We start from the raw sequence: 24,896 nt of genomic DNA, 5'->3' as shown, positions 1-24,896 counted from the left end.
TTGGTATGAATGTTAAATTTTATATTATTTTAATTTTTAACAGATTTTACAATGAAAACAAGTAGCAGAAAAAATAAAAGCAACTAAACAACAACAAATACAAAATCAACACATCGAAATGCAGGAATGCAAAAATTGATACCAATCTTGAATAACACAACAATGCACTTTGCATAGGATTGCAGTGAGGCAAGAGCTGGAGTCTCATTGTTGTGGCTGCTAAGTTGCCGCGAGTCTACAGAGGATTGGCCAGCCCTCAAAGCCCCTCCGGACCTACAACTTCATCACATACACGCCTTTGATAACCTGCATAATTAGCTCACACAACTCTCAAGTCTCACGATGGCTCTACCGGATGCATTCAGAGTGAACGGTTTGGCCCGGTTGAACCGGAAGTCCGGATTATGTAGTAATATATGACCTATTTGGATATGATATTTTTAAATATGCTTCTGATAATTTTAATCACTTCATCTAGAAATGGTGCTACAATGATAGTTTTTTTAAAGTTGTGTATTCAATGAATTAAAGTATATTTTAGTAGATTTTATGTGTAAATTGTACGTAGAAAGCTAATAGATTCTTAAATGTACATTATTGAAAAGTCTAGCAGAACACCTAAAAAGGTTATACATATTCAAATTAAAAGAAAATAAAATTGATTACAAATTTATGGAATAAACTCTGAATTTCACTTGGTCTTGCCATGATTTAAGAATGAACTGCACGCAAAAAAACTTCAGTTTCACTTTCACATGAGCCCGCCCGCTTAAGCCCTCCCATACTTTAACCGAAAAGCTCAAAACAGCGTCACAACACTTGACTTAACCGGTTAGGTTAAATAAAATATAAACGATTAAAAATCGATATATGCATAAATAAATATCCGACCCTTTGATTTTTTTTGACATTATCAGACCCTTTGATAAATGATACTAGTAATATCAGTTTTTTTATATTTATAAAATAAATAAAAAACGACTTTTTTTTTTTGAACAACTATTTATATCACCTCGTTTAGGGTGCAGCCTTAGTGTTTCGCGAACTTATCAACGAGCTCTTTAATAGAGGGTCTTTCCTCTCTTCTTCATTATACACACTACACTGTAGAGTGTTGAGTATCACTAGAATAAAAATAGCCATGGTCACTTCACGAATAGTTTTTTCATCTCTTTCTCTTCTCGTGGCTTTAATCCTCTGTTTCTCACCCATCCACTCCTCCAACACCATCGGCAAAGGCTACCGTTTGATCTCAATCGAAGAATCTCCAGACGGTGGATTCATCGGCTATCTCCAAGTCAAACAGAAGAACAAAATCTACGGCTCAGACATCACCACCCTCCGCCTCTACGTCAAGTAAGTAGCACTAGCACCACTCTCTTAATCCTCTACTTCGCACCCTACACTACCTCCTCGATTCCTAACCGTTGGATTCTCACAGACACGAGACCGATACTCGCCTCCGCGTTCACATCACAGACGCCAAGAAACAACGATGGGAGGTCCCCTACAACCTCCTCCCCCGCGAACAGCCGCCGCCGGTGGGGAAAGTGATCGGAAAATCAAGAAAATCTCCGATCACAGTCCAAGAACTCTCCGGCTCGGAGCTCATCTTTAGCTACACCACAGACCCGTTCAGCTTCGCCGTGAAACGCAAATCCAACGGCCAAACTATCTTCAACACAAGCTCAAACTCAGCCTTCGGTGAGATGGTGTTCAAGGACCAGTACCTCGAGATCTCAACCTCGTTACCAAAAGACGCGTCCATATACGGACTAGGCGAAAACTCGCAAGCCAACGGGATCAAGCTCGTCCCTAACGAGCCTTACACGCTCTACACGGAGGATGTGTCGGCTATTAACCTCAACACTGATCTTTACGGTTCGCATCCGGTTTACATGGATTTGAGGAACGTTGGAGGTAAACCGTACGCTCATGCGGTTCTGCTTCTTAATAGTAATGGTATGGATGTGTTCTATAGAGGAACGTCTTTGACTTATAAAGTTATTGGAGGAGTCTTTGATTTTCACTTCGTCGCCGGACCATCGCCGCTGGACGTCGTTGATCAGTACACTTCGTTAATCGGACGGCCAGCTCCCATGCCGTACTGGTCTCTAGGTAAAAACATTTATTGCTCTGTTTCTCCTTTGTGTTTAAGTTTAATATATTTTTTTGGTAGTTAAATAATATTAAAAGATGATATTTTTGTTTTATAGGATTATTTATTAATTATACCAAATAATATATTATGCTATAAATGAGTATTATAAGTTTTGTTATAAGCTTCCGTTAAGAAAAAAGTTCTATTATAACTTTAATCTATATAAATAGACATCTAATAAATAAAGATTTAATATATTTATTTATATAATTTTGATTTCTGATTTAGGCGTTGTAGCCGTTATTTTTTGCTTGGGCTTTAATGCACACATTTATGTATCATTTGCTAAAGTTCTGTAGTAAAACAAAATTAAAAGATGATTTTGTTTTATAGGATTAATGATTAATGATTATGTTTCTCAAAATAGATTTGCGTATCAGTTGCTTTGCTAATGAGAATCTATTAGATTTATGTTCTGTAGTAAAAGAAGATCTGGTTTTTAAACCAGAACTAAGTGTTGAATAGTCTTGTAATAATTGACACATGTAGTGATGGAGTTCACAGTAAAGAGGATTTGATCTTTCTCCGACACAGCTTTTAGAAAGGTTACCCTTTTTGTGGGATATGTTGTAGAATAAATGGAGGTCGCTTTCTAATTATGGGTTTTAAATAGTAAAAGATAAAGAAGAACGTGAAGACGTGTTCTTTTGCATTCCTCTTTTGTTAAACGTTGATCCTCGCTATTTTTAATTGGTCCCTAAATGATCTTGATATTGGTCCATGGTGGCCACTGGACCACGGTTCTATCATTGAGTTGACATTAAAGAAGAAGCAAATCTTGGTTTCGGCCATGTGACATATTTATTACAGCAAATCTTTGATTTGATTTTATATTGTGTCGTAGGATTTCACCAATGTAGATGGGGATACCGTAACTTATCAGTTATTGAAGACGTGGTGGACAGTTACCAAAAGGCTAAGATCCCTCTTGATGTGATTTGGAACGATGATGATCACATGGATGCCAAAAAAGACTTCACATTGAGTCCCATAAGCTACCCTCGTGCCAAGCTATTAAACTTCTTAGACAGAATCCACAAGATGGGCATGAAGTATGTGGTCATCAACGATCCCGGTATTGGTGTCAACTCCAGCTACGGTGTATACCAACGTGGTATGGCCAATGACGTGTTCATCAAGTACGAAGGAAAGCCTTTCTTGGCCCAAGTATGGCCCGGTGCAGTCCACTTTCCTGATTTCCTTAACCCTAAGACTGTTTCTTGGTGGGGTGAAGAAATCCGCCGATTCCATGAACTAGCCCCTATAGATGGTCTATGGATCGACATGAACGAGGTATCAAACTTTTGCTCTGGATTGTGCACGATCCCCAAAGGGAAGAAGTGTCCTACTGGAGAAGGACCTGGTTGGATTTGTTGCTTGGACTGCAAGAATATAACAAAGACGAGATGGGATGATCCTCCTTACAAGATCAATGCTACTGGAGTTACAGCTCCTATCGGTTTCAAGACGATTGCAACGAGTGCTTTACATTACAACGGTGTAAGAGAGTATGACGCTCATAGTATCTACGGTTTCTCCGAGACCGTTGCCACACACAAGGGTTTACTCTCTATCGAAGGGAAACGTCCTTTCATTTTGTCCCGGTCTACTTTTGTTGGTTCCGGTAAATACGCTGCTCACTGGACCGGAGATAACCAAGGAACGTGGCAGAGCTTGCAAGTGTCTATTTCAACGATGTTGAACTTCGGAATCTTCGGTGTTCCTATGGTTGGTTCAGACATTTGTGGTTTCTACCCTCAACCAACAGAGGAACTCTGTAACCGTTGGATCGAAGTAGGCGCGTTCTATCCTTTTTCAAGAGACCACGCTAACTACTACTCTCCACGACAAGAGCTTTACCAATGGGACACGGTTGCTGAATCAGCACGTAACGCTCTTGGCATGAGATACAAGATCCTTCCTTACCTCTACACTCTCAACTACGAAGCTCACATGACCGGTGCACCAATCGCTAGACCGCTCTTCTTCTCTTTCCCTGAGTACACCGAGTGTTACGGCTCGAGCCGACAGTTCTTGCTTGGAAGCGGTTTAATGATATCTCCGGTTCTCGAACAAGGCAAAACAGAAGTAGAAGCTCTGTTCCCGCCGGGTTCTTGGTACCACATGTTCGACATGACACAAGCCGTTGTGTCCAAGAAAGGGAAGCGCGTGACTCTCCCTGCTCCGTTGAACTTCGTGAACGTTCATCTCTACCAGAACACTATATTACCTATGCAACAAGGAGGGTTGATTTCTAAAGAAGCGAGAACGACGCCGTTTAGTCTCGTTATTACGTTCCCGGCTGGTGCTTCTGAGGGGTACGCGAAGGGTAAGCTTTATCTAGACGAGGACGAGCTCCCGGAGATGAAGCTAGGAAACGGACAGTCTACTTACGTTGACTTCTACGCTTCGGTCGGAAACGGAACTGTGAAGATGTGGTCGGAAGTGAAGGAAGGGAAGTTTGCGTTGAGCAAAGGATGGGTGATTGAGAAGGTTAGTGTTTTGGGACTTAGAGGAGGAGGAGGACAAGCTTCTGAGATTGTGATCAATGGAAGTCCCGTTTCAAACGAGGGGAAGAAGGTTGAGGTCAACTTGAAGGAGCATACGTATGTGGTTGGGTTGGAAGAGGAAGGAGAGAACAAGAGTGTGATGGTTGAAGTTAGAGGACTTGAGATGCTAGTGGGTAAAGACTTCAACATGTCCTGGAAAATGAGTCTTAATGGTGCTAATTAATTTGCATGTGAGAGTTTGATAAAATTATTGTAGAAGAGAATGAGATTTAATTGAAAAAATAAAAAAGTATGCTCATTCTTCTTCTTGTTGCGGATAATAAAAAAAAATAGAGGTTTGGTTTTAGATTGTCTCTTTGTCTTTTATTAGATGTTAGTCTGAATAAAAAGTTGCAAGTGAAAGTATGATTTGGTTTCTTGAATTGCTTACCTTTTTCATTTAAACAGTAAATATTTAAGGGAAAAAGGAGAAACCTTTCTTAACAATAAAATACTATTATTTTCATATAATTATAGAAACAGTTAAGATTTAAGCATTTCAAAATTAAACTAACCAAAAAGTTATTTCTGAAATTTTTGTACTCTCATTTTGATATGTCATATTAAAAATGAGGGTTTTTTCTAAAAACTCTTGAATAAAATATTTTTGAAAAATATCTTAAAATATTTATGAAAACATTTCTGATACATATTTATTTATTAGTAATCTAGTTTTTGATTAAGTATAAATTTAGTTAAATAACTAAAAATACAATAAAATAGTAATATTATTAGACTGAAAATGGTAATGTTCTCATAATGGATAAGTTTCGTGAATTCCAAGTATCTCATTGGACCATAATATATGTTTTACCGAAGATGTGGTTTTACAAAATCGAAGCACACAATTGAGACTTTCAAAAGAACTTTACTGGTTCGTTTGAGATCGTTTCACAGACCTTAGTAAGGTGTGGATTGGGCCTCCGGCTTGAAAAGCCTAACCAAAGTAAATAGAATTTTAATATAAAAATAATAATCTTTGTCATAAGAAACACTGTTAATCTCTTGAAAAAGTCTAGATAAACTGGTCATAGCAATTTGATCTTATTAATAGATCAATTAGGCTTGCTACTGTTCATAATAAGATCTACTAATCGCCGGATCTGTATCACACAATCAACAAAAAATACAGAATGTTAATAACCATAGACACAAGATTTTGGTTTGTCTACATTTATTGCGCCATATAACTATCCGTTATCGTATATTCTGTCACCATTAAATGTGCATCATACTGTAGTACATATGCTGTGTCGTCATTTTTGTATGTCTACATTTTTAGTTTTGTATTCTTAAGCTTTCGTACCTAAATGATGATACAATCGCTTGTAGCATACGAAACCGAAGACTATTTATCAACATGATATCATCAAGGAGTATGTCATGTAACGATCAATGATTTTCAAGAGGGTTTTTATTTTTTTCCACACAATGAAGACTTTTATAGCCAACCATGGACTATATATTGGTTATAGATTATCCTTGGATCACGCCTACGTGAGAAACTCAATAGACTTTTAAACTTGTCCTCATCTTGATGGTCTTTATACTTGTACCCACATGCTAAATCTAATAAGCGAAGACAGTAGAATCTAACAAAGCTAGTAAATGATGTAGGAACTCTAATCCAAAGAAAAAAAAACTATAGTCCAAAAAGCCTATCCTCCTAGTAGATGAAAAGTTCAGCCCAGAAGATCCAATATTCGAAGCCCTACGACTCTACTCTATGATACTGCATTACTGCTCAGTGCTTTGCTCACACACATCCAAAACCAAAACCTAACGAGCCAGTAAATTATTATTTCTGTTCACATTGACTAGTCGTTGTAATAAATTTAACCATAAATTATTTTGTTTTCGGACGAGTGATTAGGTTAGTATTAGACAGGCATGGCGATCACGTCTCTCTCTCTTAACTCTCTCTGTATCTTTCAGAGAGAGACGGTAGTTAGGTTGTCGGTGTTCTCCGGCATCGTTTCTCATGTATCGGGCTTAGGTTCTGATATCTAGTGGCTCCGGTAGCATCATCGACTGGTCGGCTTTTGGCTCCGACGATGCTCCTTTCTCAGGTGTAAATCGTCGGCTTTTGGCTCTACCTCACATCATCCGCTGGTGTTTAACGGTGGCGTAGTTCCGATTCGTTCCGGATTGTGTTTGATCTCTTCTTCTTCGCTCTCCCTCTGTTTCAAGTGATTCCTTTAGTAGTTTGTTAACCGTGATGGTAGTTGTTTGGAACTCTTGATTTGAAGATGAGATCCTTTGGCTTTAGTGCTCGACGTCTTTCGGTTTGTGACGTTGATGACTAGAGCGATGTGGCTGCTGTCTTTCTCATTTCCAGATCTCGTCGCGGTAGTTCTTTGAACGGTGTGTCCTGTTTCCGGTTTGGTTCCCGTGGATTTCCGATTAGAGCTTCGTGTGAAGTATGGTGGCGATTTAACGTTAGGGCGCGTGTCTCTCCTCGCTAAAGTCTAACGCGTGGAGAAGTTTGAATGTGTTGTCCATCTTACCGTGGGCTATTGGGGCATAGTGTTTGTGTTAAGTGTGGGCCTGTTCTATGGGCCGTTGTAGTTTGTTTGTTGGGGTCGGTCCAGTTGGACCGTGTACCTTTAATAAAATTTAGTGAAAAAAAAAGGTTAGTATTAGACTATTAGTTCTTTTTTTTTTCCCAAATAGTTTTTATTGATTAAAAGGGCCAAGCCCACGGCCGAAGCCCACAAACAAAAAGCCCACTAGCACGAGGGGCAACTTACAACAAAGGCCGAGGCCCAAAATGAAAAACCGGCCCAACAGACCCAAATACACGCTATCGGACGGTTTGCCCTAGAGGCCCACCAAGGAGACAGGCTGGACACGTGTAAACATCTGGAGAGTCTGCACGCCACGCGTCGTCCGCCTCAACTCGATCTCCGCCTCACCGCACAACCGCCGAAACCAGCCACCGACACCCACTTTTCACCGGAGCTCCGATACTGCAGAGCCTCCGCGTCACCATAGCTCTTCACGGCCGCTCTGTCTTCACGCCAGAGAGATCGTCGTTTTAACGAGATCTCCATCCGACTCTGAATCACAAGAAACCCTAGATAGGCGCGCCGCGAACCACCGCTCTCTCGTCTTGACTATCGTCGCCGTCGCCAGGCATCTCGTCCCACGAACTCAGACTCGAACTACACGAAACCAGTAACCACATCCCAGAAAATTAGGGCTTCAACACGACGGCAAGGATCTTTGTGAGCCTCCTCACTCCGTTATTCATAAGCCGGCAAAGAAGGAGCTGAAGAAGCCTCCCTTCCCGGAAGCTAGAGCGGCGTCGGTGGATCTGAGATAGCCTCCACCCCCTCGCAGACAGACCGGCGTCGATGAATCTAGAGAAGCCTCCATCGCCCGGAGAAACACAATCCGAACCAACAAAAACTCCGTCTCCTCCGAGGCTCTCCAAACGGCGCGTCTTCACTCCAAAACCGAGCACCGAGAAAGTTAGTTGCGGTATCAGAGCTTCGACAAGGCGTCCGTTGATGACACTTCGGAAACAAGGCGGAGAGAAACTAAATTACTGCATAAAGAGTGCTCCGGCGACGGCACGGACGCTCACGCGCCGGCCATACCCAGAAAAGACTATTAGTTCAAAGACGACAAAAAAGGTTAGTATTAGTTATTATTCCACTCAACGACTTTAATAACTGTTTTCAACTTGTCGGCTTTACGTCATTCGTTAATCTTCAATCTTAATTGATATAAGAAAAATTCGGTGTTCACTATTACTAGTGTATACACACTATTTGAATTTCCAGATGTTACTGTACCAAATTATTACAGACACAAGATCTTGTAACAGTTCTTTTGTATAACCATATCCATATTTGAAAAGTATGAGACTGTTATTTATGTTTTTTCTGTTAAAGTCTATACTTGCCTAACATATGTTTGACATCAGTGAACTAAAAAAGCATAAATAAATTTTGATAAGGTGGCCTTAAGAACGAGCCAATGGATTCGGGAGTCCACAGCACAAGAGAAGGCACGTGGCACTGGTGAATACGTGGAAGGAGATGAGAAAGGTTGGGTGGTGGCCGTTTCTTGGGCGGGAGAATAAGGGCGGGAAAGTGGGACCCATGTGATGGCAGTCGGTTAAATGGCGGGAAAGAGGGAGAGCAGAGTATGACTAGGACATTGCTTCGAGCCACGAGCCACCGTTTGCGTGGCCCACTGACGTGCTTTCGTCTGGGCCTTGAAGAATAGAAATGAAAAGAATAAAAGTACTTTTTTATTAACATTTTAGTACTTAGTGTAGTATAAGATTTACAAGTTTTATAAATAACAAATAAAATAAAATGAAACTTATTTAAAACATTTTTATAAAATATATGCATATATTAAAATATTTTAAATAATAAAACAACATTTTCATATTTATTCAATTTTGATCAAATTGTTAAAACATTTATACAAATTTATAAAAACAAAAAACACACATATATATATATATATGTATATATATATATTTAAGAAATATCAATTTCTTAAGTAAACTATGATAAATTGTAATATTTTATTTAAATTTATGTTCTTATATTCAATGTTTAAGTGGATGAAAGCAAAATATAAAGTTATTTTGTTACATAATTGCATATATAGTGTAAAAGCGAAAAGATTTTTAACAATTCTTTTTGTCGATCCAGGGATTTCGGCGGAGCCGAACCTATCAGACTAATTTTTAGGTTTTTAACTACTGGTACTAGTTAGAACATTTCTAATGTAAAATTCAATTTTTTTTAAAATAAAGTAAAAGTGAAAATAGAGTAAAATTGTTTTAATCCAATTTTATTTTTCATTCTATAATGGAGTGATGAACAAAAAAAATTAGATTACTCTATTTATAGAGTAAATTTTATTATGGAGTGAGATATGAAATTGTGTTAGAGTATTTCTTACTCCATATTCACTTTTACTCTATTTTAAAGAAAAAAAATGGAGTAGAGATAAAAATACCCTTAGACACAGTTGTATGCAAAGAGAATTAGATATCTCCGTCGTTCGGCTAAGGTCATTAGAAGACAACGAATTTAAATCTCCGATCTTTAGGATCATTACAGGATCATGTACCACCCGACCACTAACACATGAAATTTTCAACATTTATTTTTCGAACATATTACATGATTCTCAACTTGTCCATTTTGAGAGTCCCGTTTTATATATTGTGTGAATGGTGACAAGGAACGACAAGCAATAATGCATTTCCTAACATTTTTAAAAAGTTCACGATTCATAAGGAATAAATTTTCTTTTTTATTTCTTACTATTTCTTTTTTTTTGTAGAAAAATAAAGAACAAAGTTATCCCTTGTTAAATATGAGATGGAACAATAATTTTTTTTTCGTTTCTGCAATTTTTTTTCTACATTTATTTTCTATTTATTTCTTTTGTTTCCAGAATGGTCACGAGTTGGACCCAAAGACTTCAAAAATTATGGAAAGTTATGCAAAATTTGAAATTGGAAGCTAATAAATCACCATGAATATGCATGCAGATGCTCATGTTGAACGCTATTACAAATTATAAGTATGATTAGTTTTCTTGAGTAAAGTCGAATAAAAAAATAGGTGAGAAATATATAAAAATAAAATCATAGAAAAAAAAGAAAAAAAAATAGAGTAAATGATGTTACTCTAGCAAAACTTGATAAAAAAAAAGTGTATATTTTTCTCTATTAAAACAGTAATTAGAGTAAATATGAAAAAAAACAATATTGGTTTTTGTTTTTCGAATGACAATTGTGTGAGCACGAACAAAACTTAAGAAAAATTGAATACAGAGCATCAAAGAAGTTTAAAACGTCATTGTTCATCTCAACGTTCACAAATACATATTCACAGTCTTTATAGAGTATATAGACTCAATCTTCTTACCACAATAAGAGAAGTGTCCTATGCGAGCACACACACATGGTCTTTATGGACTCAATTTTAGTTACTTCCAAACGCATACTGGAAATGCTTTGAGAAAAACGCAGGGTAGCCCAGTGTTCAAGCTATTGAGCTTCATGACATCTACAACACCAGATGTGGAAACAGTACTTCACACATAAAACGAGAAGACCATGAAATATACAAGTTATTAACGGCAGACAGAAATTTAAAAAGTTTTATTGACTTGACATATTTCGAAAGAATAGCTGTGGTAGAGTTTTTCAAAGATTGTGATTACTTGGCTGAGCATTTTATTCGTTAAATTTGATTTGACTCGTTATTTATTTCGATTCGATTCAAAAATTTTGAATATTTGTAAACTTTCAAATAGAACAAATAATAAAAATCAATATCTGTTAAAAACGAAACAAATTATAAATATTAAAATTTTGAGAAACGAATATCCGCTTTGATCCGACAACATATAAATTCATGTATATCTTGATTATATTTAAAGTTTTAAAGTTTTAAAATTATATAATTATTATTCTAACATATGATTTGACAGATTTTATTCACATAATTACCTATATAAAAATATTACATAAAAAGAAGAGAAAAATTGATCAAAAAAATAAAGAAGAGAAAAAATTATGACAATTATAATTTTTTTCTTAAGTTATGTGTTATTATAATATGTAGATTCATTACTTGTTTTAATTTTTATTTATATATCATGTAAAAAAACATTTACAAACAAAATTTTTATTAAATATTTAAGATTATTTGTATTAATCAAAATATATGATATATACGTAAGTATTTGTAAATATCTGCAAATATTTATTTATTTTCCGGATATCTATATTTTTGCGAAGCAAATTAAAAAAATAAATATCCATAATATACGAAACAAATTATAATACTTTAAAAAATCTAGATATCCGATCTATGCCCATCTTAGTGATTACTAATTGAAGAAGTTAGATGTAAATAAAAGGTTCAGTCATATAATTCTTTTATTACAAAGAGAGTTGCGCGGATCATAAATGCATGCACTGACAAAACTGAAACGACTTACTGAGTTTTTTTGAGATTAGTGATTGATTACTAATTTAAGAGATTGGAGACTATAACAAAATTTGGTTCCTATAATTCTTTACTACAAATAGAGTTGTGGATCATGGATGCATGCACTGACATAGCATCCACACTGAAACGCCTTATCACGCACTAAAGGAGCATTTTGGTAACATGGTCATTTAATAATAATTTCAGATGGTAAGAGATCGCACATGTTGTAACATAATAGTTTAGATTCAGAATGAACATAGTGGGGGATTACTTTATAGAGATCACGTGATAAAGAGATGGATCATTAGATTTGTACTCTGTGAACTTGGCAGGTGGCGAAGAGCTGATGCTACTTCTTCACTTAAATGCGAAGACGTGGTGATCCTACGAACCCATATCTGCATCTCCTCTCACGTGCATCTCTCTTGCTAAACTTTAATACGTTTTATAGTTATACATTCCCTTCCTTTTCTTGTTATTATTACCACCAGGTCGTGCTTCCACTAAATTTTGTAACGCCTTTAGATACTCGTATTACCAAATTATATATACGTAAATAAATATATATGGTTTCGGATCTGAGAGAATTAGGGGTTTGTCCCGAACCTCATAGTATTATTTTTTAGAAAAAGAAACACAAACTAATATATTTATACTATCCATGGGTTTCGTAATCTCTAGTCCTAATATTATTGTGTGATCTTATCATACTTAGGTTGCTCATGTCATGTGATTTTGTTTTCTCCACCATATATCAAAATATGACATACTACACATACCACCTCTTTTTAAATCATGGAAATTTGAATTTCATTGTATTTCTTTTACAAAAGGTATTATGATAATGTAATGATGTTAAATTGTTATGATTTATGATAGTGACTAAAACTAGCTTTGAGTAAGATTGAAGCAAAACATAGGAAGAATCTTTTTATACATGTGTCGCATGTGTCTTAAACATTCTTCAATAAAATATTAGACAAAGTTCGATATTAAAACAGCACTTACTTTCCACATCCAATAATTATATATGGTGTTGTTCCTTAAATATATAGCTTGCCGCTTGATTAATTTTTAGTTTGAAATTTATAATTTATTCCATGATCACTTCACTACCCTGTTTAAAAATAAACAACTTTGAACATTTGATAATAGAGTGAGCGAAAGTCAAGACTCATGCACTAACTTTTAATTATTTTCCGCAACGCTCGAAAAATATATACATCCGTATTCTAATTTTTAAATTAATAACCCGTATAAATTTCCTTATTTAAATGCATCTAAACATCGAAAATCTAAAATTTAACTCCGACATTTGATTTTCCGGTATTTTTTGTCTGTTTCATTCAGTACATGATAAGTTTCTAACGAAACCTAAATGTAAGCCGTACAATTGTACAAAACTCAACCAATTGTTTTTTTTTCTAACTTTCTCATTAAATCATTTTGAGTCATCGCTCTTTGTTGCCGATCAGCCGATGCAAGAGAAACACCAAACGCGTGAGTTTTGCGCTTAGAATTACACAACAGTTGGATTAGCTCTATTTTTCCGGTCCGGCTCAACCAAAATCTAAAACCAAATGTGATTTTCCTTTTATTTCACCAAGACAAAGAGAGAAACCCAGTGAAAGTGGGATTTAGTTAGATTTTAAAAAGATTTGGTTATATATTCTTTTAACTATAATTGAGATTCTTTATACCAAAATTAGTAGATTTATATAAAAATAGATTTGTATCCAAATAAATATCAAAACAATTATGGGAAAATTAAAAAGCATAAAATTTGAAAATGACTCATGAGAAATTTAGTGGCGAGGGTGAGTGACGACCCACAAGCCGGTGCCGTTCGATGACATCTCTGTTTCTTCCACCACCTGTCCCGCTTAGTTCGGAGACTTCCACGTGGTAGCGAGTCATCAGATTTGTTCATCGCTCACCTTTGGGCTCTTTTGTGTCTGGGCCAACGTTATGGGCTGCTTCTGGCGTTCTCGTGTCGCAGGCCTTTCTTGTTGGTCCCTTTATCTTTTTGTTTGTACTGTTTTTTCTTTTGGGCTTCTTTGTACTGCCTTTTTTCTGGGCCTGTTTGTTTTAAACTTTGTTTTTGTTGAATATAATACCAGTGAAAAAAAAAAAAAAAAAAAAGTGGCGAGGGTGAGTGAGAACCACGCGCGGGAATTCTTGGCGGGCCATGATAGATGCATGAGAGGAGTCATGCGCCATTAATGTGAAAAATTGTCTCTAGTCCCACCATGCCAGCTAATTTCATTAGATGGTCTCCCCATAACAATACTATGTTAAAATTCTCTTCTTTTTTTGTTGTTAATAAAAAAAGAAATGTAGCGCAATAAAAAAGTAAAAACCAATAGTTTAGGAAATTTTATTTTACAAAATAGTGTTATATTCACCATTTCAGTCTCTAACTAGCTGTTAAAAATCTAACTAAAAAAGTGAATGCTCTATTTTCCCATAATCATGCGCTCTTTTCTTTGAATGGTTCATTTTTGACCTTTACAAAAGTGAAAAATCAGTGTTTTTTTTTTAATTTTAAAAAATCAGTGTGTTTATATGTAAATGAGAGTGTGAAAGATATACTCAGAGCCAAAGAGAACAACCAAAGCAGAAAGAATAGAGAGAATCCGAAGAAACATCAAAACAAGGTTATTAAACATTCATTGCTTATTCTGCATTTTTTTCTTGAATTTATTTATAAAAAAAAGAATCGTTTTCTTCACCATCTTCCTCCTTGCATTTATTTATTGTTTCTCTTCTAGAGATTTGCGTCGTCTCTCTGTAAGAATCCAGTTTATTTTTTTAACACTTGTTTACTGTTTTTTTTTCCTCCTCTCTGCAACTTTGTCACGGATCCTTCGTTTTTAATTTTTTTTATATAAACCATAGGAAAAATCTCGTCCCCAGATATCTAATCTCTCTAGGGTTTTAGCTGTGTGGGTTTTTATTTTGTGTTTCTTTCTCACTTTTGTTCTTCTTCTTGTCTCTCTGTCTTAACGAAGAACAGGAACAGTTAAAACTTAGAGTTCCGTGAGAAGATTTATGTCGGCTGAGTTTGAATCAAAAGCTGTGATTTTGTCCCTGCTCAACATCTCTTGTCTGATTATTTCATCATCATCTTCTTCAACAACTACTCGTTCGAAATCTTGTCTGGCTGCTCTTCACTTCTGCGTTAAGCAGAGGCTTGTTCTCGAGAGTCCTTCTCTTTCCATGCGCTTAAGACCCAAAAGGTATCATCTTTTTTTTCATTTCTCATCTTCTTTAAGAGATCTAAGAGACTAAAGGTGAAGACTTTGTGTTTTGTTTTTTTATGCCTCAGGACTTATTCTGGCGTTGAAGTCTTTGGTGGTTTTCACATAAAACAGCAAAAGTTTTCTTTTTTTATTGTTCGCTGAGATCTTTTTATTACAAAACAAGTTTTGATCTGAAGAGTGTTTGTTTTTTTGGGGTGTTTTTGAGGGTTTTGTGACAGCTAACAAATGGTAGGGATTAGGAAACAACTGTGTTTAAGTTCTTTGAGTGATACGAAGAAACCAAAGAGAAGCAATCCTCAAGAAACCCAACAACAACCTTTGAGAAAAGTTAGGATCTTGGTCAACGATCCCTACGCTACTGATGATTCATCTAGCGACGAAGGAGAGACCAAGATGAGACGCATCGTCCGTGTGGTTAACTTTCCACCTCTGCTGGAATCTGCTACTCCTAGTGTTGAGCCTACTTCCGTGAGTTCTTCGGAGGACAGTACCAAAACCATCAGCAAGAAAGCGGCAGCTGCAGCTGCTTCTCGTCCTAGGCTGTCTAAGAAGCCTGTTGGTGTTAGGCAGAGGAAATGGGGTAAATGGGCTGCTGAGATTCGACATCCTATCACCAAGAACAGGACATGGTTGGGTACTTTTGAGACTGAAGAAGCTGCTCACCAAGCTTATAAAGACAAGAGGAAAGAGTATGACGCACTCCTCGCGACTTCTAATGATTCTGTGTCTGTGTCCGAGACTAGTCAATGCTCTCGCTCTTCACCTCTTGAGCAAGACACTTCAGCTTCACCTCCAGCTCTTAAAGAAGAGATCAAGATCACCACAACTACTACTGCTGGTGTTGATTCGTCAAGCAAGGAAGTGTTGTTCGGTTTCAACTTTGCGGAACTACCGATCCCTGATCTTGGGTTCTTTGCCGAAGAGGGACAAATGGGTGATCTTGGTTTCTTTACTGAAGAGCATGACCAGCTGAACTTGGATTGTTTGTTCACTGATGATCAGTTTGATGACTTCACTATGCTCGGGTTCGAAGACAGTGGTCCGAGCGAGCTACCTGATTGGGACTTTCCAGATGCTGAGTTCGACTCTAGCTTCTTTTTCGCCGATCAACACATCCCCTTGAAAAGTCTTGCAGCTTAAGTTATAAGAGTGTTTATTTTTAGTTTTGGGTTTTATGTTAAGACATACTACTACAAGAAAGTGTATTCCGGAGAGAAGTAAGATCTTAAGACATAGTTAGCCGGGTTTTGCAGTTTAGTGAGTTTTAATTTAGTTTCGGTTTATAGAGGTATAAGATGAAAGTGTGTATGCTACTCTTGTGGTTAATTAATCTCATAAGTATTTTTGTTTTTTCCATTGTGCTTTAAGAGCCGTCCAAAGTTTAATAGTTTTATTACTAACATTAATTACTACATCCACTAAACCTCTTATTGACTAGTTCTAACAGTAATTAATGGTTTTCATATTTATATAGTTTGTTGTTACATTGTTCTTATCGCCGTTGTTTGTCATACATCTCATTCATTATCAATGGTCCAATGGAGCGTTAACGTTAATGAGGTGTTGTTATTCTAACAAAGAATCTAATAGAAAGGAACAATTCATGAAAAGTTTGCTGGCCACTGTTTCTCTGCTGATTCGCCGCGCCATCACAAAACACCATTCTTCTACCTAATTTTTATTTATTTATAAATTTAAATTAATTTCTCTTTTAGTAGAAAAAGTTGAATACTAGTGAAGAAGAGAGTGGGGAATTAAAGAGGGGAGTTGCACGGAAGTGGCAGCAAGTCAGGGGTTGGTTTTGTCAGGTTTTTCAATTAATTAAAGGTATTTATAACAGCTGTATGGCATTTTAGATTGTAATAATTATAAAAAAAATCCAAAGGTTGATTGGGAATGAGGAATAGTCAAAGGATGACTTTTATACTCTATAGTCTAATACTAGTAATCCTTCCACGATTGCACATGTTCTTGTATTAGTATAGATTCTGGACAAAGTAACGAAAATAGCTTCTCTCTCAGCTCTGTTCCCTCTCTAAAATTTTTACACAGAGGAGAGAGAAAGCTTGGTTTCTTTGGTCTGTCGGAGCTTTTTCGATCTAGTTTCCCGGTCATCAGGCTTTGCTTCTGGGAAGAAGAAGCTTCTCCAGTTCTTCTTTGCCGGTTTTTGTGATGGTTGGAGTTTGATGTTGTGATATGAAGTTCTTGGGGTATGGGTTTGGTTTCGATTTCGGGTCCTCTGGACGGTGTGATTTTACTACTGAATCTTCTGAACCTTCAATAGAGTTGTTGGAGGTGATTTTCGGTGGTGTGGTTGAGGAATCGGTGGATTCCGGTGGCGAGTACTCTGTTTGGTCTGGTGGTGACCTTTAGGTCTGAGAATATGTTGGAGGATGGTGTTACTGGTGTGATGCCTATGTGGTTTGGTGAGTTCCGGTGCACCGTCGATTTGCTTTCCGGCGTAGAATCTCGAGATGGCTGATGGCCGAAGCGGTGGAGGTGAAACGACGCGTGGGTCACGGCGTTGTGATCGGGTGACACGTGGGCGTCCTTACGCTTTTGCGGGACGCGTGGCGTTTGGTGAAACGGTTTGGTTTAGATGCGATCGATAGAACGGTCGGTTTAATGGGTTGGGCTCATGATCCATTTCGTTTTTTTGTCCCTTTGTATTGGGCTTTTTGACTAATGTATAATGTATGTGGACTTTCCCTTTTGGGCTTAGTCTTTTATTAAAAACTAATAGATGGAAGAAAAAAAAGTATTAGTATTACTGTTTTTCTCCGTACGTGCGTGTCATGTTTTAGTCACGTGATACACCATAAGAAGGAGAGCTTTGTGATGCACATGCGAGGTGATGAAGTAGAGGATCTTGTGATGTTATATTAGTTTTTATAAAAGTATATTCACATTCATACACAATGTAAGACTTTAACATTAGCATTTTCTATTGAGGGTCTTGGATTGTTCTTGGAAGTGTACAAAACTTTTCTATTGAAGTTCTTAAACCTTTGATGTTTCTATGGATTGGATTATCCTTGGAAGTGCACAAAACTTTTCTATTGAAAGATGTGTTTCTCGGCCCATTAGCCTGAGTACGATTTAATTTGAGCCCTTCAAGGTGGGAGGAGTTTCGTTTAAGAAAGCTAAGACATGGAAATTTTCATTGTTGCTATTACTAGCAATGAACCACTTTTGGATCATGGGGATAATAACCTCTCTTCACTTAAATGAGACTGTAAAAAATCTGTCCTAGTTCAAATAAGATATTCTGTTCAAAAAGAAAAAAAAGTTCAAATAAGATGTTGCCTTCGTATTACTAACTTGATTATAAAACCATCATGTACAATAGAAAGCCACCACTTAAAGATCATTTGCTAACGCTTAATACAACAAGATTTGAACAAACTATTGATTAAACCAGCTTATTGAGTTTTATTGTTATACTAGAACCAATCGGTTACACAATCACGATCTAGCAACCGACAATAAAGATAAATAGAGACAGAATATCATCAGAGCAGACCCTTCTCCTGAAAACTGCGGATACAATCATCAAACATCTCAGGCAATGACTTGAATGATGCAAATCCCAATTCATGCATCTTCCTTGTATCCATACTATGTGGATTATTGTCCCCTTCTTTGTCACTGCACCTGAAAAATAAAACAAAAAATCAGTCAACCCACCAAATGAGATCTCCACTATGTAATCTTGCAGACGTGAGATATTACTTGCTCTCAAGTGGGTAATTAGGATACTTGTTTCTTAGCAACACAATGATCTCAGACCAATGAGCAACCGAACTCGAACATACGATTCTCCCTGATGCTTTAGGCTCTTCCATGGCTAACACATGTGCAGCAACTACATCGTCTATGTGCACAAACCCGACCGTTAAATTCGGATACTCTCCAGCAAGACCTTTGACAATGGCGAGGATGTAAAGAAGAGTACTTGTGGGTTTAGGTCCAAGCAATGGACCAACCACAAAGGAAGAATTCACAACCACTAAGTTTAACCCTTTCTCTTCAGCTATTCTCCAAGCCTCTTTCTCACCTAGAGTCTTTGCATATGCGTACCAAAGCTAATACATATATCCAAAACCACACACATACCATCAGCAGAGTTCTTTCTTTCTATATAGATAACAAATAAATGTGTTACAAAAAAAAAATCGATAAATGTTTTCTCACGTTGAAGCGTTTGCAGTAATCAGGGTCACTCCAATGCGACTCGTTGAGAGGAGAGGCTTTGGTGGCGTCGAAACAGTACCGTATCGAGGAGCAAGAAGAAGTAAGAACGATCCTTTTAAGAGTGGTTTTGGACTTAGCACAGGAGTTCATAACATTGGTTGTACCCTTGATGATAGGATCAACCAACGTTTCTTGAATGTTGTGATCCTGTGGAACAAGAACAGGAGAAGCCGTGTGGAATACTCCATCGACGCCGTTTACTGCTTCGTTAAAGCTTCCATCAACCGTTAGATCAGCTTTGAACATCTTCAGCCTCTCTTTCGCTCCTTTCAGTTCCCATAAGAAACCTACTTTCTCTTCATCCTCTTCTCAAACACAAATCGAAATCAAGTTACTGGTAAAGATTCGAAATAAATAAATAATAATAAAAGGATATATCTTACGAGGGTTTCGGACAGTGGTTCGAACTGTGTGTCCGAGTTCAAGGAGTGATTTGATGATGTAAGAAGCGATGAAACCAGTTCCTCCAGTGACCAGGTACTCTGACATCTCTCTGTCTCTATGCTGATTTGAGTTTGTTTGGATTAAGGTTTTAATAAAGTGAGATTTGTGGGAAGTACAAGGTGAGTAGTTGACTCACTCTATCGTGCTTTTTCTCTCTCTTTTTTGCCGATATTTTATCAAGTGGGTGGTTCATTGTTTATACGTGGTTCTGTCCACGATATGTAAGCGTGAAAGGCCCATTGGACTATATTTCTTTCAGAATGTTTTTCTCGCAACTCTGGAGGCCCACATAGAGATGCCTACGTACCATTTGTCACTTATGAAGTCACATTAAAAGGGTTGTTCAAAAAGAAAAGTTACCAGATGTGTATGGAATCAAAATATTTGTCATACATCATTCAAGGATATTCTTTTAATTGTTGTTGATTTTCCCAAGTCTCGAAAACAACCTGACAGTGTCGTTCCCTTTGAGCTGGCTGGCAGGGATCCATTTCAATTCGATTCACTTTTAAACGAATTAAGGTGATTGATTCTATTTCCTTAGGTGAAATATTTTATACTAATACTTCCTTTTCCTTTTTGCATATGCAAGAAGATAATAATATCAAAATAAATTATTATTTTAGTGGCGTTCGTTGAGATAAACTAATTAAACCTATAAAATAACGATAGTCACTATTCTACAATTACTATATAACACGTCGAAACTCAGGACCTCTATCACATATTGATTTTACATTAATATCAAATTAAAATACATACAAGCCAGAGTAGCTCAAGTTTCATTTGCGTCTCTTGAACTTTTCCCATTGTAAGCAGAAAGTGAAACTATTAATGAAAACGACAGTTACGATAATAATTATGCTCTCATTTTTTTGTCCTTTTAGCTTCTAACCAAGTCTGAGCTCTAAGCCAACCTCGTTGGTATCGACTTGATCATCACACCCAAGATTCGAGCTTTGGTTTAATGGATCTTCCCTTCGATTCGCCACGTTCTTCAACGCCAACTGACCATAGCCATGCGTTGCACCAGAACACTGGAGCTGCCACGTGTCGTGACTACATTCACCTAGTTGGTAGTCCACGGTCTCTGCTAGGCGTTTTAACCGGCCAGTTTGTGTCTTCGCCTTGTTACCGTTAACACGTGGGGCAAGGGCCAGACTCTCCGAACTGTCGCCTCCTGTTGTTGGATCTTTCGCCACGTGGCGTATGTCGTATGTCCTGTGAGGAGGAATGATCTGGTGCGACGAGGATGCACTGGGGAGAGGCGTGTGAGTGATGGGTAAGCCGTTGAGAATGGCATCAACGGCTGCTTGGCACTGGGCCCAGTTTCCAGACCACATCAGACCCACAGAACCATCCACAGGGTTCACGATCCGTCCACACGCTTCGTACAAAAGTGACCTAAATATTGCTAGAGATTTCAAAAAAAAAACACAACCAAGGTTATGAAATTAAACAGAAAATGAAAATAAAAATCTCACTTTAGAAGTGATGTGTGTGTGCATGTAACAGAATCTAATCCCAAATGCATTGTTAGATAATTCAGTGAACGTTATGAATGAAAAGGATAATTCAAAGGAAGATTTTGATTTTAGAGTGTGTACCGGGACGAAGATGGTCAGGACCAGATTCGATGAGGTTAAGGAGACCGGCTCGACCATAGAACTTGGCAAGGAAGAGTGTGGCATTGGCTTGGGAGTCTGCGGATTTGATCCATTGAAGACATGGTCTTATGGTGCAATCTTGGTTGCAACCCTTGCGTAGGACTCTACACCCATTACAGCTGATTCTCATTATCCCTTTATAATATCTTTATAAGCGACATTCAAAGGCATGAAGTGTGTTTGTGAGTTTCCTTGGAAGTGGAACTCAGAGAAGTTGTGGACAATTTGTATTTATAAGGAAGAAGTTACTACTGAGTCATAAATTAAAGTGAGTTGGTATAATTTTAATCTTTTGCGTTTCTTGGAGAAAGTGGTGGAAAAAACTGGTGCATTCCAGGCTTTATGACATTGATTTAAAACAAAGATTTTTAATACGATTACTTTCTCGACAAACTATTATTTTTAACTAGAGATTTGTATTTTTATTTATAAGTTTTCATTTTTTTTAACTGTTTTAGTGTTACCAAAAAGAAGAAAAGACCAAGAAATGGTGGTGGAAAGGAGGTTGTGTGTTTCAGTGAAGTTGGCATTTTGTTTTGGCAAAAGTTGGGGAGTTCCTTCTTCGGGAATGCCAATATCTCTTTCTTTCTTCCACTTTTTCCTTCTTTGGAATTTGCCCTCCATGCATTTCAATATTACGAACTTTACCACTCACCTTTATCTATATTCGCAATTACGTCTCACTCAATCAAGCCCACTTCTTTAATCTTCACATCATCGTATGTCAATCCTCATCATATCATCGCTGGGTTACGTGAAACAATTTTTACCACTCACCTTTATCTATATGCTCAAAATTACGTGCTCACGAGTCTATGCAACGTAAACTAGTTTTCAAATTTCAAATTAAAGCACATAAAAGAAGATTATAAATGTGAGGGATATTTAGGTAATTGAGTGTTAGCAGAGGTCCAGAGGGGTGGAGATACGAGGAAACTTTGGAGATGAAAAGTGGGAGACATGCACGAGAACCACCCAGAGATGATACCGACAAAACTCAATAAACAAACCAAAAGAAGTTTTGATATTTATTAAAATAAAAATATTGAGAAAAAATAATTCAGTGGCACGTGAATTACACACGAGGCAAAACTGCTATGTTCATGTTCAGCACGTAGTGCCTATAATGCCTCTTTTTGTTTCACCAAAGCGTCCTTTTAGTCCTGATTTTAGGGAAGCTATACGGATTGGACTGTAACTTTACTTGTAAAAATACAGTATTCAGTAGAGCCTAAGTTCTACATAGCTCCTAACTCTTGTTCCAAAGCAAATTACAAACGTTACGGTTTTGCTTTCAAGAAGAAAACAAACAACAGGATACGCGTGTAAAAAAATTGCCCGCTGGTTATGGTACAAGAAAAAGGGAGTTTGATGTTTATTGGCTATTTCAATTTCATTTTAGGAGTTATTAAATTTACTTTTCAGAAAAACGTATGTTACACCTTACAGGCCTTGCAGAAAAGGTGTAGCATCTTTTTACCTCATTAATAAGGTGACTAAATCTTTAATTAAGAACATGGTTTTGTTATATAATCCACGTACCATGGTGATGGAGAGTGGAGACTAAAGCCGAAACGTGATTGATTATCTACCTCATTTCTTATTGTTTCACATCCATAGCGCATATTTACATATTGACGTTAGAAAAGTAGGATTATCATGTTTGCAAAAAAAAAAGTAGGATTATCTTACCAATTTATCAATAACAAAAGTACAAGTCCATGCAAGTTGTATTGGTTTAATTGTACTCAAAGCATCACTTCTTTGGGGGGGGGGGGGGGGAAGATTAACATCTTAATTGGTAGACAGAACAATCCAAGACCTTACTAAGCTACGATAAGATTCTTTAATTGTAATGTATCTCATTTTTTTAATCTGTAGGAGGAGAGATAAGGTGTTTTCCCGGTTCACCCAAAAAAATTGTCGAGCTTCCAATCCTGACAAGATTGAAACAGCTGCTCCAGATTTGTTTCCATCCATACTTGAAATAGCTCAAATTGTGTATCAAGCTTCAAAGTTTCTCCATTTGCACCTAAGTTAAGTTATTTCTCAGTTGTAGCTTTGCAACCATAATCTAACACTTCTAATCAACGGTGAAACACTTTAAATTTGGTTGTGTTTAGGGGCGGATAATTGATTGGTAAGATTGCAGGTTGGCTGATCATTTTGTGGTATTTTTCTATATGATCCAGAGTCCACAATTAAACTAATTTATTAAGTATTGGAGTCCAATTAACTTGTCGAATCTTCTCTTTTTTCCGTTGACCTTTTTATTTTTTTTTCCCGAAAATGTACTCGCTTATGACATATGTATACACCAATTACTTGTCTCTAAGCTTTTTCTTTTTCTGCACACTTTGTCTCTAAGCTTAACAACTGCTAATTTTAAGTAATCCTCGTCCATTATTGTTACTTGGTTGAACTCATTATTTCTAATAGTTGAGCAAAATGATAACAATCTCGTCATCTTGAAGAATCACTTGACCTAGAAACATCGTACTTAATTATTCTACAAGTTTGTATGATTTTGGAAGTTTAAATGATGCTTTTCATGATTGCAGATTAAATAACTAAGTTGTTCTCAAATCTCTTGGACTAGAAGTCTGTTTCGGTGTATTGAGTATAGAATGCAAATTCATCATAAACAAACTGAAAAAATGTGTTGTTCTGACCAGAGCTCAAGGACACCCCCAATGTTATATCTAGGTGGGCTGATAAGAATTTGGAAGGCTTCAACTTTTAAGGTTAAATGTTGTTCATAACATTTTACATGAAACCATTCATTTATTTGTGCTACATGGTCATTGGAAGAACAGGAGTTAAGAGGTGAACGTGAACGGTCCAAATGCTCTGACTTTCTCCTACTAAAAATGTGCTGCAGTGTTCCTGAAATCACCTGGAGCCAATGTTTTTTCAAAAAAAAAAAACATAATAAAAAGTGCTATTACGATGTGTCAAAAAAAAAAAATTGCTACTACGTTGTTGCATACTCCTGTGGAAAACAATTACAGAAACCTAAAAGTATTTTCTTTGAAAAGTATTTAGCCGAGTCTTACATAGTCTTGGATACTTATCATTTGTTGGATAAATCTACAAAACATACGTGGTAGGACAACAAATGATGTTGCAAAACTATATCATCAACTTTTAGTAGTGATGATGAAGTGTTGGTTGACTTCTAATATTAATTGTGCACAAGTATTATTTTCTATACCAGTCGAGCCGACTACGAATAACCTAACCCGCTTACAGATTTATCCATATTGGTATAAAAGGCTTTCAGTTTTTCAATAGCCAAGCTTCGTTTTGAACAAGTGGTTAATGTCTTACAAGTGGATCTTATGATATGAACAAGTGGTCCTTGAATTTTGAATCTTTGATTGCTCGACCCGTTATACATTTGCAACTTGTTTTCTGTTATAATTTGGGGACAAGTAGCCATTTAAATATCAAAAATCATTTGAGAGAACAAATAACTTTGGAATGGTCGGACTTACAATCTGAAGCGCTAGGAACTAGCTGTTTCAAACAAAAAAAAAGTCAGAAACTAGTACTCATTATACAATGAAAACTCTATA

At 36.9% G+C, this 24,896-nt stretch overlaps 4 protein-coding genes across 4 annotated transcripts; 2 read left to right on the top strand and 2 right to left on the bottom strand.

The window, feature by feature from the left end:
• The first annotated feature begins 1,016 nt into the window (after window positions 1-1,016).
• On the top strand, window positions 1,017-5,093 carry LOC103831266 (alpha-xylosidase 1). Its single transcript, XM_009107152.3, has 3 exons — window positions 1,017-1,356; window positions 1,442-2,118; window positions 3,006-5,093. Exons 1-3 carry the CDS (start codon window positions 1,142-1,144, stop codon window positions 4,892-4,894), a joined length of 2,781 nt encoding a protein of 926 aa, XP_009105400.2. The 5' UTR covers window positions 1,017-1,141; the 3' UTR covers window positions 4,895-5,093.
• A 9,265-nt stretch (window positions 5,094-14,358) lies between these two features.
• LOC103831264 (ethylene-responsive transcription factor ERF118) lies at window positions 14,359-16,309 on the top strand. The gene is made up of 3 exons (XM_009107151.3): window positions 14,359-14,480; window positions 14,707-14,929; window positions 15,019-16,309. The coding sequence occupies exon 3, from the start codon at window positions 15,179-15,181 to the stop codon at window positions 16,091-16,093; it is 915 nt and encodes a 304-aa protein (XP_009105399.2). The 5' UTR covers window positions 14,359-14,480; window positions 14,707-14,929; window positions 15,019-15,178; the 3' UTR covers window positions 16,094-16,309.
• Window positions 16,310-18,361: 2,052 nt separating this feature from the next.
• LOC103831263 (tetraketide alpha-pyrone reductase 2) lies at window positions 18,362-19,847 on the bottom strand. Its single transcript, XM_009107148.3, has 4 exons — window positions 19,591-19,847; window positions 19,148-19,512; window positions 18,686-19,038; window positions 18,362-18,607 (listed from the first exon to the last, which is right to left on the bottom strand). Exons 1-4 carry the CDS (start codon window positions 19,694-19,696, stop codon window positions 18,466-18,468), a joined length of 966 nt encoding a protein of 321 aa, XP_009105396.2. The 5' UTR covers window positions 19,697-19,847; the 3' UTR covers window positions 18,362-18,465.
• Window positions 19,848-20,250: 403 nt separating this feature from the next.
• Window positions 20,251-22,653, bottom strand: LOC103831262 (LOB domain-containing protein 42). Its single transcript, XM_009107147.3, has 2 exons — window positions 21,259-22,653; window positions 20,251-21,065 (listed from the first exon to the last, which is right to left on the bottom strand). The coding sequence occupies exons 1-2, from the start codon at window positions 21,446-21,448 to the stop codon at window positions 20,542-20,544; spliced, it is 714 nt and encodes a 237-aa protein (XP_009105395.1). The 5' UTR covers window positions 21,449-22,653; the 3' UTR covers window positions 20,251-20,541.
• Between the last annotated feature and the right edge of the window lie 2,243 nt (window positions 22,654-24,896).

Source organism: Brassica rapa, chromosome A07 (genome assembly GCF_000309985.2).
Source record: "Brassica rapa cultivar Chiifu-401-42 chromosome A07, CAAS_Brap_v3.01, whole genome shotgun sequence".
Lineage (NCBI taxonomy): Eukaryota > Viridiplantae > Streptophyta > Magnoliopsida > Brassicales > Brassicaceae > Brassica > Brassica rapa.
The sequence above is the reverse complement of the archived record's forward strand: the minus strand, read 5'-3'. Positions and strand labels throughout refer to the sequence as shown.

Coding starts and splice junctions, on each gene's coding strand:
- LOC103831266 (XM_009107152.3), top strand. CDS start 1,142: ATGGTCACTTCACGAATAGTTTTTTCATCTCTTTCTCTTCTCGTGGCT. Junction 1,357..1,441: donor ACCCTCCGCCTCTACGTCAA/GTAAGTAGCACT, acceptor GGATTCTCACAG/ACACGAGACCGATACTCGCC. Junction 2,119..3,005: donor CATGCCGTACTGGTCTCTAG/GTAAAAACATTT, acceptor ATTGTGTCGTAG/GATTTCACCAATGTAGATGG.
- LOC103831264 (XM_009107151.3), top strand. CDS start 15,179: ATGGTAGGGATTAGGAAACAACTGTGTTTAAGTTCTTTGAGTGATACG.
- LOC103831263 (XM_009107148.3), bottom strand. CDS start 19,696: ATGTCAGAGTACCTGGTCACTGGAGGAACTGGTTTCATCGCTTCTTAC. Junction 19,513..19,590: donor AACCACTGTCCGAAACCCTC/GTAAGATATATC, acceptor GTGTTTGAGAAG/AGGATGAAGAGAAAGTAGGT. Junction 18,608..18,685: donor AATTACCCACTTGAGAGCAA/GTAATATCTCAC, acceptor TTTATTTTTCAG/GTGCAGTGACAAAGAAGGGG.
- LOC103831262 (XM_009107147.3), bottom strand. CDS start 21,448: ATGAGAATCAGCTGTAATGGGTGTAGAGTCCTACGCAAGGGTTGCAAC. Junction 21,066..21,258: donor TCCTGACCATCTTCGTCCCG/GTACACACTCTA, acceptor TGAAATCTCTAG/CAATATTTAGGTCACTTTTG.